This window comes from Leuresthes tenuis, unplaced genomic scaffold, assembly GCF_036924035.1.
Source record: "Leuresthes tenuis unplaced genomic scaffold, fLeuTen1.0.hap1 SCAF_24, whole genome shotgun sequence".
Lineage (NCBI taxonomy): Eukaryota > Metazoa > Chordata > Actinopteri > Atheriniformes > Atherinopsidae > Leuresthes > Leuresthes tenuis.
In genome coordinates this window covers 18478929-18492485 of record NW_027325378.1, presented here as the reverse complement: position 1 = coordinate 18492485, position 13557 = coordinate 18478929, and the positions used below count along the sequence as shown (strand labels likewise).

At 41.5% G+C, this 13557-nt stretch overlaps 1 protein-coding gene across 2 annotated transcripts in view; it reads right to left on the bottom strand.

Moving 5' to 3' along the window:
• LOC140284756 (uncharacterized) overlaps positions 1–13336 on the bottom strand; it is a 64995-nt gene extending 51659 nt beyond the window's left edge. Inside the window, exons 1-3 of one of the 2 annotated variants that reach the window (XM_072378742.1) lie at positions 12970–13336; positions 12474–12566; positions 10463–10653 (exon numbers count right to left, since the gene is read on the bottom strand). In XM_072378742.1, the coding sequence (XP_072234843.1) occupies positions 10463–10653; positions 12474–12535 (253 nt within the window). In that variant the 5' untranslated portion in view covers positions 12536–12566; positions 12970–13336. The remainder of the gene's footprint in view (positions 1–10462; positions 10654–12473; positions 12567–12969) is intronic. The other variant, XM_072378743.1, reaches the window with a different exon arrangement.
• Between the last annotated feature and the right edge of the window lie 221 nt (positions 13337–13557).

Sequence of the window (13557 nt, the reverse complement as noted above, 5' to 3'; positions counted from 1 at the left end):
ACCGTCTGCTCGCGTCTCTTCACCCTAAAAATATTTTGTCAGGCCCAGTCATTCGATCATAATTCGGCAGAGAGTAGGAGTTCACTCAGAGTTCAGATTGCTCCGGGTGCGCAGAGTGCAGCAAAGGCCCGCCAGCCAACAAAAAACACACAAAACCTTTTTGAACACATTCTCTTGCCCTGTTTATTTACTGTGCTTGTATCTGCCTATGAAGATGCGCTAGTATTCATTCAATTAGAACCATGAATCTACATTACACTGAAATCTGAGTCTGAAATAAAGAATGCCCCCTGAGCTTTTCTAGATAACCCTAACTTTATATGACATGCTCTGGGGAACTATTTTTACTTGGGCCAATTACATGCTGCTGTTTTGCCATATCAAATACTGATGAAAGGGGAGCTCATCTGGCTAACAGTAGTTAGTGTATCGAGCTGTATCGGGTCAGATGCCATCTTTGGTTAGCAATGTTTCCAACCGCATGGAAACATATCGATTTACACTAGGAAACAACGGCAGGGGCTGGGTCCGGTTGATGTGGCACACTGAGACATGCTTCAATTAAAATAAATGGAGGTGACAGACAGCACAAACAGCACGATGCACAACACACTGAGGCAACCAGCCTGCAGACACAGTCTGATGACATGTACCACATGTGGTACATGTGGTATTTACGCCACGCGAGGGGCTCTCTTCAAATAACCACCACGATCATTTTCAGTGAAACTGCTCATCAAGGGCATGTGCTTCAGATGCTTTGACTTCATTCCACCGCTCATTACCTCTGCTGCATGAGGGGGATCTTAATTCTTTTCATGTGGATAGTTGACAGAGACCATAATTAGGTGCTTACAGGTCAGCTTGTACACAACATTTCCTAAAAAGTTACATTAAATTTATGTCCAAGATCTGAGGCGACGAATTCAATTGCAGCATGTTAACTGAGCTTGATGAAAAGCTCGTCTTTACTGCGATGATTCCTCCTCTTCCCCTGTTACTATTTCAGATGTTTCAGTGATCAGAACCGCCTCTCCGTTCGCTTGGCTTAGCCATAAACAGAGCGCATCCCTGACACAATGGCGAGCGTTTATGCTGATGACCATTAATTTGAATGTGTTGTTGCTAAAAGACCACAGCGGTTTGGCAGGTCAGATCTCTGGACCTTTGCAAACAGAATGATTTGGTTGTAGACGATGTAGAATGAAAGTAAGAACTGGATTTCTGGACTTAACAGCTGATAATTAACTTGTCGATGGCTCCTATGCATCCAGGGATTGTTACAAAGTTCATTCGGTGTTTTGAAATTCAGCAAAACCACAAGAAATAAACACAATAAAACTACATAACTTTTCTTTAAGTTCAGGAGGCTGTTTCTGTTTTGGACCATCCACATGTCACAATAAATAGATAAAATGGCTGCTCTGGGGCTTAATGACTTATCAAGCGGGCTTTCAACATATGGCTTTGGGCAGTATTAAATCTGTAAGCCACACTGTGTGTTTCCGTGGGGACCAACAAAGTCTGTTTGTTTGTTTGTTGTAAGGAGGGGAGTGAACATAAATTCCCTTTGTGAAATTTTTCAAGCTAATCCAAAAGGGTTGTTGCTTGGTTTGAGCATGGTGAGTGGTGCATGTGTGAAAACTGAACAAGCGCTCGTAATAGGGAATATGTTTGCAATTAACATCACCATTCAGTTACTGTCAATCAGCTGCAGTCTGCACACCCAATCCACATCAAACTAGCACACATGCCTTCAGAGCGGCATAGAAGATTTCTGGTCGTGCTGACATGATATTATGAACAATTTAAAACAACAGCTGGAAAATGTCAGCTTGTTGCTAATATAGTGTGTTTCTGTAATATAATTATCAACTTAATCTCCAGGGGACTTTGGTGTGCTTGTTGCTTCCCTCCTTATCCCCTCTGTGCTCCCCCTGCACAGGCAGAGTGCTGCATTGAGCGGTAGCAGTGACAGTAATTACACAAGACAGCTTCCAACAATAGTGTTGGGCCAACAAAGGCTTCTGCTCCCTCTGCATGAGTCCTGGCTGTCTATTCATACTCACTCAAACTCAAGCGCACACACCACGAGACTGTTTGCACACAAACACATCACCCACTGCTCCATGGTCGCCACTAGCTGTAACAGTTAGCGTTAAATGGGAGCCCCTCTTAGCAAAGATTTGGGTAATTCACTTCTGGCCTTTGTGATCCTGAGGGGCTCCCTTGGACACCCCACAATCCACCCCCCCTAGGCCTACAGTCCAACTCCACTCAAGCGAGTTCAGTGTCTGTGGCACGAGAGGACAGCCAGGAACAAAGCCAGTGTCGTGTGTTGATTCAAGCATCTAATGAGCGAACTGTGAGGATCCTAAACGCATAGGGCGTCTACTCCTCTCATGCTTCTCAATATATACAAGGGATTAGCATGGCTTGTCTGTTGCACTAGTTAACAACTATTGTGCTGCTGATTACTGAGGGGGGGCAAACATGCATAGAAGAAGGTGGGAGAGTTAGCCTATATGCAACTAATGTCAATGTCAAATCATTCACTAACAAAGCAAATTTGAAGGGATCTTTTCAAAAGCCTTGAAAAAAAAATTGGTTTTTAATTTTTTTTAATCCTTACAGTTTTCAGTCTTTTTCTTACTAACATATTCTAAATGTGTTGTGGAAAAAAGCAACAGAAACCTGAATTGGCCATGCCTACAACTTGAATTGTGTCATTTTGATGGTGATCTTAAAATTCTACCTCCTTATTCTAAATGTACATACACATATTCACTGTGTAAAGAGTCAAAATGAAACCTACAGATAGGCTAAATGTATCAACTCTTGTTTAACTTCAGACAGCAATCAATCACAGGATAATGATGACTAAAGATGATGGTTCGTTTCAAGATGGTCACAAGGTTAATAATAGATGTAAAAGAACAAAAAATAAACATTAATACTGCATGAAAAAAGTTGTTATCTTGGGTTTTTGTAAAAAAAAAAAAAAAAGAAAAAAAGATAGCTCAAATGAACAGCAACAGTCTTCATATTGCATTTATTATTGGAGTGAACTGAGGTTTCTGCATATGTTAAAAAAAAAAAAGTCAAGGAATGACCAGACCCTAAGCCGTGGTATTAGGTCTGTCATAACAGGGAGTTTATATTAACATTTACACTGGAAATGTATAAAGCGGCCATACATCTACCTTTGTATACAGAGCTGGTTGCATGGAATTACAGACATTGCATGCAGAGGAAAGAGGAACAAGAAAAGCCTGAGTAGTGGCATTTAGGCCTGATCACGCACTCTTCATGAAGCGAATGGAAGCGAGAGGTGATTTTCCTCTCCAGAGGTCAGGGAAACAAACAGAAGGGTTTGAACCCCATGGGCTGGAGGAGGGGGGAAAAGAGGAGGGGGGAGACAGAAATGTTGGACATGGTCAGAGTAAGAAGAGAGCTTTCAAACGACTAGACGATGTTGATATTGAGAGCAGACTAGAAAAAGGAGGATCATGTGGATCTATATCCTCATATGAAGAAGATAATAACAAAAAAATGCTTTGACGTGTGACATTTAACTGATCTGACTCAAAATCCTACAGTAGCCCAACACAGTTCTACATTTCTGGATCCACAGCTTGTCAAGTTGGCACTCACTTCCCAGGATGTTTCACTAATTCTAAGCGATTGTTATCTCCTTGACCCTCTAACACTGTAATTGGATCAAACAGCAGGCACAAATGAGAAGGTCAAAGGATATTGCTTTCAGAAGGTTTAAGCATTCACTCTGAAAGAAAGGTATGGACATGTAACAAATGGCTTAACGAGCTGCGCGGCCACATTCTCAGTGTTTAGTCACAGCCTGGGAGGATATGATACTAGTGGCCCAGATCAAATTCAATAGATTCATTGATACAGCAACATTTATACTGAACAAGATTAACACTTTACAGCCATGCTAGCCGCTCTGGGAGATGACACAGTTGTGCTCTGAACTGTAATAAATGTTAAAAGTAAGGAAGCTACATGATAATGTTAACATTCTGTGGTTAGCGACAAGGTTAGTCATCTTTTAGAGGCTGATAACACTGTACTTATGCAACAGTGCAGCCTCTTCAGTGCTTATCTACATGATAATATGTTAAAAACCCATACTGTTTTTGACAACCTACTCGTTTCTTCCTCTAAATAAGTATATACTTTGTGGTGGTATCTATAAATACGTTTATGTATATGTTTATGGTAGATATTGTCTCTAAATTTGAGCTGAGTTAAATATTCAATTGTAGATTATACAGCATGTATGCTTGTATTTCAACGTTCAAATTGTTGAATTATATGGATAAAAGTTGGCTGTTTCAGGTGGAGTCAGTAGATTTTTGGTGTAGGGTGATGGACCTGTTGAGGTGTTTTCCTGCTATGCAGTCGATGCATTTCAGGCCAGCGTAACAGAGATGTAAGTCAGAAAGATAAATTAAGAAAGGAGATGCATCTTTGGTGCTAGCATCAATAAATCTTGGGTAAAAGCCAAAATAAATAAGCCTTCAATTCAATCAAAATGCAGTATTTAAGAATACGAACCGCAATGGGACCTCAAACGTAAAGACGGTTTGTTTCGAAAACAACAAATAAACCTCGCTGTGACCTTTCAATTGCTTAACTTATACACTACATTTAGAATCCTGCTGATATGTGACGGCCCCCGCCTGACCATCTTGTACGTATATTAGGGAAGGAAAAAGTGTGGGGTCACTGAGAGTTTAGCAAACACAAAAGTCTGTCTATGATCTGACCTAATACATATTTTCACCCCCGAGCAAAGAGATTCCATTCAGAATCAGCTGTCACGCTACAGAACTTCCCGCTTGAGGAAATCAAATGGTCTGCACTTGTGTGGTCTCAATTTGATACAGACTTGAATACACCCAAATAGCAGAAGAGGAAGCTTACCTCCATGAAATTATCCTAAATTAGTGGTTGATAAAATAAGGATCTAAACTGATTACTTTGCCTTGAATCATCCTTCCTCTATTGGTCGGTTAGTTACAAAACTGTCTCCTGTCTGCTTGCTGACGTCACGAATCGTGTTTGCCTGGCGTGAGTTTGTGGTCTTTCTCTTCCTCTTTTATTATAGCTCAGCCAGCAGTTAAGAGTCCGATGACACACATATTGAAACTGGACTTCACACTTTTGGTAACAGCGGGACGATCGACACGCTGACAGCCACTGAATGAAAATCATTAAGGTGACCATTAAGCCACCAAACTTTGCACTGTGGGACACAACTGCACTGCAGCCTTGAGCTGGGCCTGCGTGTGCCTTTCTATACCCTGTCAACACCTCGACTAGCCCGACAGCTATGACGGAGGATGGGGTTTTGAATGAGCACTCCCAGACTCTTTTAAAAATATACCTCACTGCGATGTGGATACGTTTACACCGCAGGCATTTATATTTGGACACGAGATTTGTTTTGGTGGCAACACTAATGGCTCTTATGATTCACTGCAAAACGCTGATAAATCTCAGAGCAGATGAGTGAGGTCATCGAGATGGTTTTCAGGGTGTTTAAGTTGTTTAATATCCTCATGCAAGGGTAAGTACAAAATAGGGAGAAGGATTCCAAAGTGCAAGGTTTTGTTCTCTGTGTCAAAAAGAGATTCTTCAGTTGTTCAAACTTCAAAATCTTTTCAGTGCAGGACATCAACTTCTGACTTGAAAACAATTACATAGATGTCATATATCGCGACAGGAGGCAAAAACTCTCCCAGCTAACAGACATTAGTGACAGCCATTGTTTGGGCTGAGAAAGCGTTCCAAAATGATTGCAGACCGGGGAAAGAATATGCCTCAAACTTCTGCCTCATCAACCAGTAATGTGTCAGACAAACAAACATTTAAAGCCACTTATTGTTCTAAAAATCAAGCAAAAGTTGCTTTTCATGAGCTGTTACAAATGTGGAGATTTTTATGAACCCATATGTGAAGCAGGAACACTGAAACTTAATGTCGGTTACGCCGTTTCCCTTTACTGCTGCAAATAAAACATAACTTCTGCCTGCTATTTCTGTCAGACAGTTTTACTGTAAATCCACCGCTCAAGTCTTAAAGTCCGACATGTAGAAACAAAAGACACAACCCTAACCCAAACTCTCAAAGACAATATGGGAAATAAGGCAATAAGGAATGTTCATGGATTGATACCAAAGCTGGGGGTGTGACAGAGAACCTGATCACAGACACGAAGGTCAAACTCTAAGATGGGGGCAGGTGCCGTCAGAATAAGCTTCTGTTGCACCTCATCAAACAAACAACAAAAGACACACACTCCATCATGCATAGGCTTAAATTGTATTACTGTGACAATAAGGGTTAAATGTTTATATGAAGACATATTAGCACAATGTCACGCTCCTTCACCAGATTAGCCTTCCTTTTGTTGGTTGCTGAGTCACTGTGGTGGTCCAGTGCCTTGCTCAGGGGCTAATTAACGCTCGCCTTTCCCAAGGGGGAGTGTGGGTGCCGGCTGAAGCAGCTCCAGAGGATGTGAAGTCTGCATCAATGATTGAAAACGTTGTGCTTCATCAGAGACACAAAGCGACGCAGGAAGCATGGCTGCAACAGACAACGAACCACAAGCTGCACTCCGACGTGCAAGTGTGGCCACATTATAAGCAGAAGAAGCCCACAAAAAAAGCAACACGATGACGCCTGACATTTTCTGTGATACAAGCCGTGCCAACAGAAGATATTAAGGCATTAGCATGAATTGCATCAACTGATCTCAAGCCCATCTCATTAGCCTCATCTATCCACGGCAGGCTGTGCATTAAGGAAGAGGATCTGTCCTTTATTATGTGGTCTCCAGGTCTCTTAACCTTAAAACTCTCTTCTGATTCTTATCTCGCTATCTGTCTCGATCTTGTTAGAGCCTGTTGGAATTCATCTCTGCTCAAAAGAACTAAGGACAAGCAAGAAAAGAGGAGAGAAAAAAGAGAGAGGAACAGTGACTGAAAGCATCATCCGGCTGCTTTCTTTTTTTTCAAAAGGTTCCAGGATTGCTTTTATGTCAGTGACGCACATAAAATAACCCCCCCCCAATCCCCATCCCCCATCCCGACCACCACCACCAACTCCACAATAACAAAAAACGAAATTCAACCAGGAATCGTTCCCTTTAAGGTTTGCCTTTAATTGCCCAGTCTCTTCCAAATGTACGGCAGCTGCCTAATTAAGATTTGGAGACAACTGCATATTCTTCTTTCCGAGAATTAGATAAAAGCAGTGAAACACAATCATACAATCATACAATAGACACAGTCTGTAAGAACACACACACCCCGGAGGAGAAATACACAGGCGATCAGAGCGGAGAGGCAAACAAGGAGGGATAGTTAATCTTGATGGTAAATATTTAACAAGCTCAGCAATTACAAAGAGGGCAGAGACCTAACATGGCAGAGCAGGGAATTACAGCCTGCTGACTGTCAACACACACACGCACACACACCTGATTAGGCGTCTGCTTAAAACTTGTTGAAAAAGTAGAAACCCTAACCAGCACAGAGACTGGAGGCGAGGAGATTATTTTAGTTCTCTCTCCAGTTTCTTTTTTTCTCTATTTATTTATTTTGATCTCTTCTTCGAAGGAGAGCTTTGAGAGGCCCGATTCCACAGAATCAAAAAAAAAAAGAACCTTTTCTACACCCAAAGTTTGTACAGGCACTGTGTATGCGTTTCTACTTTTTCTACTTTGGAAAAAAAAATAAAAATAAAAGAATGAAGCCAAACTGTACAGTTCATTTAAGATTAGGCAATAAATTACACGTTCACACTTGTATTTTCTTCCACAAAGTTGGGAAGAAAAAGCTTTAACTATATATATATATAAAACAAATGTTTGTCCAGTGTGTCCATAAAGAAAAATTCCAGATAAACTGAAACACTTAAGTTTAACACTTTATTCATTTGATTGATTGTTTTATATACAAGCATATTTACATGGGCATGAAAACATGGATTTTATTTGTACACACATCTGCAGAATAAAAACTTTTGTTTTCTTTGAAATTATTATGGTATATTTATATATATATTTATTTATGCGAAATAGCACTTAAGGGATTATCTCAATCGTGAGATTAAACTGTCTGTTGATGGGTTTTGTTTACACATCCACATATATGTAGCCGCACACAGCCTGAGGGAATATTTGCATGAAGTGCATGGGTACACAATGTTCAGTGCTCCACCTTTGAGGAATCACGGAACGGAGACGAGAGCCAGAATTTCAGGGAACTTCCAGAAACACCTGCTCCATCATTTCTATCTCCCTCTGGCTAACTCACCCTTTAAACACACCCTGCATGACAAACCTGAGAAGGTCTCATATCAGGTCAATAAATCAATGTTTTATTCACAAACAAAACAAATAATACAGTCCAAACTGTAATGTGTGATCACAACTAACTGAGGTGTGTATCAGTTAGAAACGACAGGCCACCTGGTGGACAAAATGGGTAACTGCATCTAAGAGAACCCTAAGTCTTCCTCTTTCTAACCCTTCATAAAAGCAAATGAAACTTAAAGCTGTAGGTTTCATGATTGCATGTCATATTTTTTGTCACTGACTCACTGACTATTCTGACTGTTCATAGGACAAATCACAGGAAGGATGTGGACATGTACTTGTTGCTCATCTTAGATTTATCTCGAAAAGATCCGGCCTCGTTTCCGTGTTTAAATATCAGGGGGAAAATGCCGTGATGTGGGTCAAGAGGGTTGACCAAATGGAGGGAGGACAGAGATTACAGACATGTACATGACCAAATCTCCTCATGTTCCAGCCCAATTAGTCTCATTTGTAGAGCATGAAAAGACAAATAAGCTAGTCGCTGCTGCCACTCGTAACGAGGTGCCCAGCAGAGGAGGAGCAAAGAGAAGCTCTGGATTGAAGCAACATTCAAAGAGCCTATAACTTTTCCACAGAAAACGCCAGCTTTACTGTTAACAATGATGACAACTTTGAGCTAAGAGAAATAGATTCATGCATCAAAATATTCCCGATAATGTCCTGGCAATACACAAGCAAAACCACCTCTCAATTTCTTGACTTTCATCCCTCCCCAGCTCGTGCTTGGCGCTGACAATCCCCAGCATGACCTTCCACCAAGGCAGCGGTCACAGCCTTTATCTCAACCTGAGCCTTTACCTGTCAGCAGCACCGATGCTTACTTTAAATACCACCTGTACTCTAAGTTTGCGTTTTTGACTAAGCTAAATTAGCAGGGTTCAACGAACATATGTGATGGTATTGGCGTGCGTGTGCACAAGTTGCACGACGGCAGCCAACAGGACACCAGTTGTTGGGTTCAATGCCAAACTAGGGCAGCGGATGGTGGAGATTAAGGTTACTGTAGAGATCAGAGGGTAAGGTGAAAGAGAAGAGCCACATGTGCCATGTGTGGACTTCTCCGAAACAGCGTCTCCCAATGAGAGTTGTCTTTCAGCCCCCAGGACCAGGAAGGCAGCGCTTCCTCTCCACTGCCTCCGCCCCCATCCTCCTCATGCTTTATCACATGAATTATCCCTTGCAAAACAGAGTGAAGATGCTCATTCTTGTTTTTCATGTTTTAAATGACAAAAGCATGTCTTGTTTTTAGATTTCTCTCATCCAGCTGTGCTGGTAGCCTCTGTGTTGCCACAGCAGCTGTCAAGGCCACTGGCAACAAAATATGTTCTTAAGAGGCACATGAATATTTGAAGAGGATTGTGGGGCAACAGAGGAAAGGAGGCGTTCATGGGAAAGCCGAAGGGTGGGAAAACAAGACTCAATCTTTTACTTACATATGAGCACAAGACAGAAAGGGATGGGGGCAATTTTGGGCGGACAAACAGGCAACAACCCCCCCCCCCCCCCCCCCCCCCCTCCCCCCCTCCCCACTGGCCGAATAAAACTTTCTGTTTCGTCCAAAAGCAAGTCACTGAAAAAAAAAGATCTTAGACTTTAATAATGGAGTCTTCCTCGAGAGGTTTTAAAAGTTCAACCAGCATTCTAAGAAGTGGTGTAAAAAAAAGGAAATATTGGTTCATATTTCTGAATGACATTGAACATCTCTTGTGGATATTTCCATGCTGAAGCACAGAAAAAACAGTGTAGTTTTACACTTTAGTAAGACCATTATTAGAAGATCATTAGTACTACAACTTATAGCATTATAACACACTTGTGTTTGCATACTTATTGAATGTTTGTTCAGAATCAACAACTTCTAATGAATCTGTAATCCAGTAAACTATGTTATCTTCTCTTCTTGTTCTATAGCTGGACAACAGCTACTTTGCCATGGAATTAAAGCTATTCATGGCTCAGCGGCCTCTTGCAAATTCAGAGGCATGGACACGCCTGCACACAAACAATCAAAACGCGCCCAAACGCCACCTTCTATAAGTGTGACTTTTTGACCTCCTTTACCTTGGAAGAAACTCTTGACTCGGAGGTAGGAAACTGCAAGGCGTAGCACTGACAGCTTGTCGAGTTTAGAGATGACGTCCGGGGGGAATGGCAGCAGGCTGGCCAGCCTGTCCAGTTCCGCGTTCAGCCTGTCCCGGTGCCGCTTGGATGGGTTGGTTTTCTCATTGGCAGAGGACGGCTTCCTGGTCATAAGATGGTTACAGGGCAGAGAGGTATGGTTAAGAAGGACGTCCCTGTGTGTGTGTGAGCATGTGGGTTTACATGTGACAGTATCATATCATAAAGTAATACTTCCCTGGGCTAAACTCTCACATACTTTGGTGAAGTGAGAACAACCTAAATATGCAAGCTCAAGAACAGAAGAATCAGCTTTTTTATAAGCTTACATGGTCGATGAATTTTAGGGAAAACAATGACGTTAATAATCTTTGATAAACTCTCTGAGCTCCAGACTGTGGCAGGTCTTAGTTTTCACTCGGCAAAAATGTCCAACGCTCCGCTGTCAGTTCAGTTTCCGAGGTGAAAGAGGAGCAATGAGCGACTCGTAAGACTGTTTAAAAAATATCAGAATTAATAAGTTTTTTAGAAAAGCTTTGGAAGTGTATCTGTCGTGACTCCTCACCCTTACGGTATGAATTGTGTTTTTTTATTTTATGACTGTGGTATGTGTATGGCGAGCACAGAAAGTTACAAACACATGACCAAATAAGCCACACAAGCCAGTCTATCTTTTAACCATATTTCCTTTTTGGCCCTGCCTTCTACAATAAACCGATTTCTGCCTGCTGCAACGAGCCCAAAAGGAGATCTAAGAGTTTTGCTCATGTGAGTTTTCTACAACACCACCTTTACTGCCTGACATGACTCCCATAGATTTAAGAGAAATCTGCTGGGCTCGTTGCTGCTCTTCGAAGCGACTCCCTACATGAGAGGTGGTGGACAGACGGCAGACCGTTCCCAGTGCGGCGGGATCGTAAAGCACTCCGTAAGCACAGAGTTGTTTTAGTGTTGTAGGATGGTGTGCCACAGCTTTACCAGCTGAACAAAACACGAGCCACATATGTTACGGTCACAGCTGTGAGGTTTTTTTTCCCCTCATTTCCTCAGAGACGGTTGTTTCTGTCCTGAACATCCAACCAATAATCCTATTTTACACTTCTTACTATAGAAAAACAAAGAAATACAAGTTCATATCAATGTGTGAGCTCGTTATTTGACTAAGCTGAGGTTTTCTGTGTATGAGAAACTTTAGCTGACAAAATAGCATCACAGTTTGAATTCTATTCCTCAACGAAATGTCTTTTAAAGCCCCAAAAAGTTCAGTAGCACGACTCGCTGGGTAAGAGCTACGTTTCACTCTGGACTCGACTGCGGTTTGATGTGGCAAGGATTTCCTCTCAGATCAGCAGCAGAGGCGGCACAAATCATGAAAACTTTATAAATGCCACAGGCCTTGTTAAATTACCACTTCCCTCTTCAATATCTTATACAACCTCCTCGTCATCATTCATTACATCAGCGGAGAAGATACATATATAAAAAAATAATTCTCATCAAAAAGCCACGGGCACTTAAAACAACATTAAAAACTTGCATAATGTGACCCTGACAGTGGCAATAAGACAAGTACATGCAGAGATACTCCGCTAAAGGTTTTACTGATGATAAGTAGGGACTAAAAATGTGCATATAAACTTAGTTTACCCATCATTCAGCCCTACTTCTGGGGTATGAATATATAATAGGTGAAATAACTCTGAATATTTCTTCAAAGTTCTGTCTTAACAATAGTGTGCGCCAGTAAGCCCAGGGATGTGATAGCAACGCATTCAGTGCTCTGTTTCTACTGAAACTGGTAAATCAGTACCAACTTCATCTTATTTTCACACCACTCGAAAAAGAAAAAAAAACTTCCTGTGATTAACTGAAAATGCACTCTTTTGCGAATCAAAACGAAACGATGCAAAACAACAATAATTTAAAAAAAAACCTCGTTCTTAACTGCTTTTGGATGGGCTTCCTCCTCTTTCTGCCCGCATACATGCAGTCTCCCGGAGGGATCATGATCTTGCGCTCCGTGGAGGTAACAGGTGCGCTGCGGATAAAACACAGCAACGTTAGCGACTCCGCGCGAGGCTGGAGAAAACTCACTTCCAAAAAAATATATATGTGCACGACAGAAGTGACATGTCCAAGTTGGCTGATGCACATTATGTCACAAAAGATCGCTCCTCGGGGGGGTCAAATGTAAAGCAAATCTTTGCATTCCTAAAAATACAGAGAGCTGAAACAACCACATTAATATATATTACCAATATCTAAATAGTTGAATATTGAGTGAATTAGCGAAGGTGAATTTGCAAAGATACTGTTCGGCTAATAAATGCCACAAATCAATAAATCAATACTGGTGGTTGGATTCTACAGAATAAACAATCAAAATAACACATTACAAGCAGATCTTAACATGTAAAAGAATAATCAATGAAAGCACCAACCTAGAATATCTGCGGTTTTCTGTTAATTCCAGTGTATTGTTGGCTGGGCAGTCTCATTCACTTTAAGTGTGGCAAAGAGATGCGTCTCCCACAAATTCCCGCGGTAGATCCAAGGTAAATAAAAATAAATCTGAAAGGTCCTGCATGAGCTCCGAGCTGATGTTTTCATCAGCTTTGCACTGCTCGAGGCAGATGTTGTTGGCTGATTCTTTATACCCAATTGAGTCGCCTTCACTTCCTCGCGTTTCAGGTGGCGGATTCCTCTGAATGACATGTCGAGCTCTTCGCACGCAACTCTGCCTCACAAACACAGAGCGAGCGCACACACACGCTCACACACGCACACACATGCAAGAGAGGCTTATGTTACTTTCAAGGATTGCCTGTATTTTAGAATGATTTGTTTGATTTTTACACAACGTTCACATTGATATTTTACTTTCTGTAGCACGTACGAGACACTGAGCTACAACAAATCTTCCGTTATCAATACATTTTGAACACTTTCAGTAGACGTGGAAAAGTTGTGTTTCTTCAAGCATTTTTCTTTTTTTTTCTTTGCTTATGTTTTTGTGTATACAGCTCACA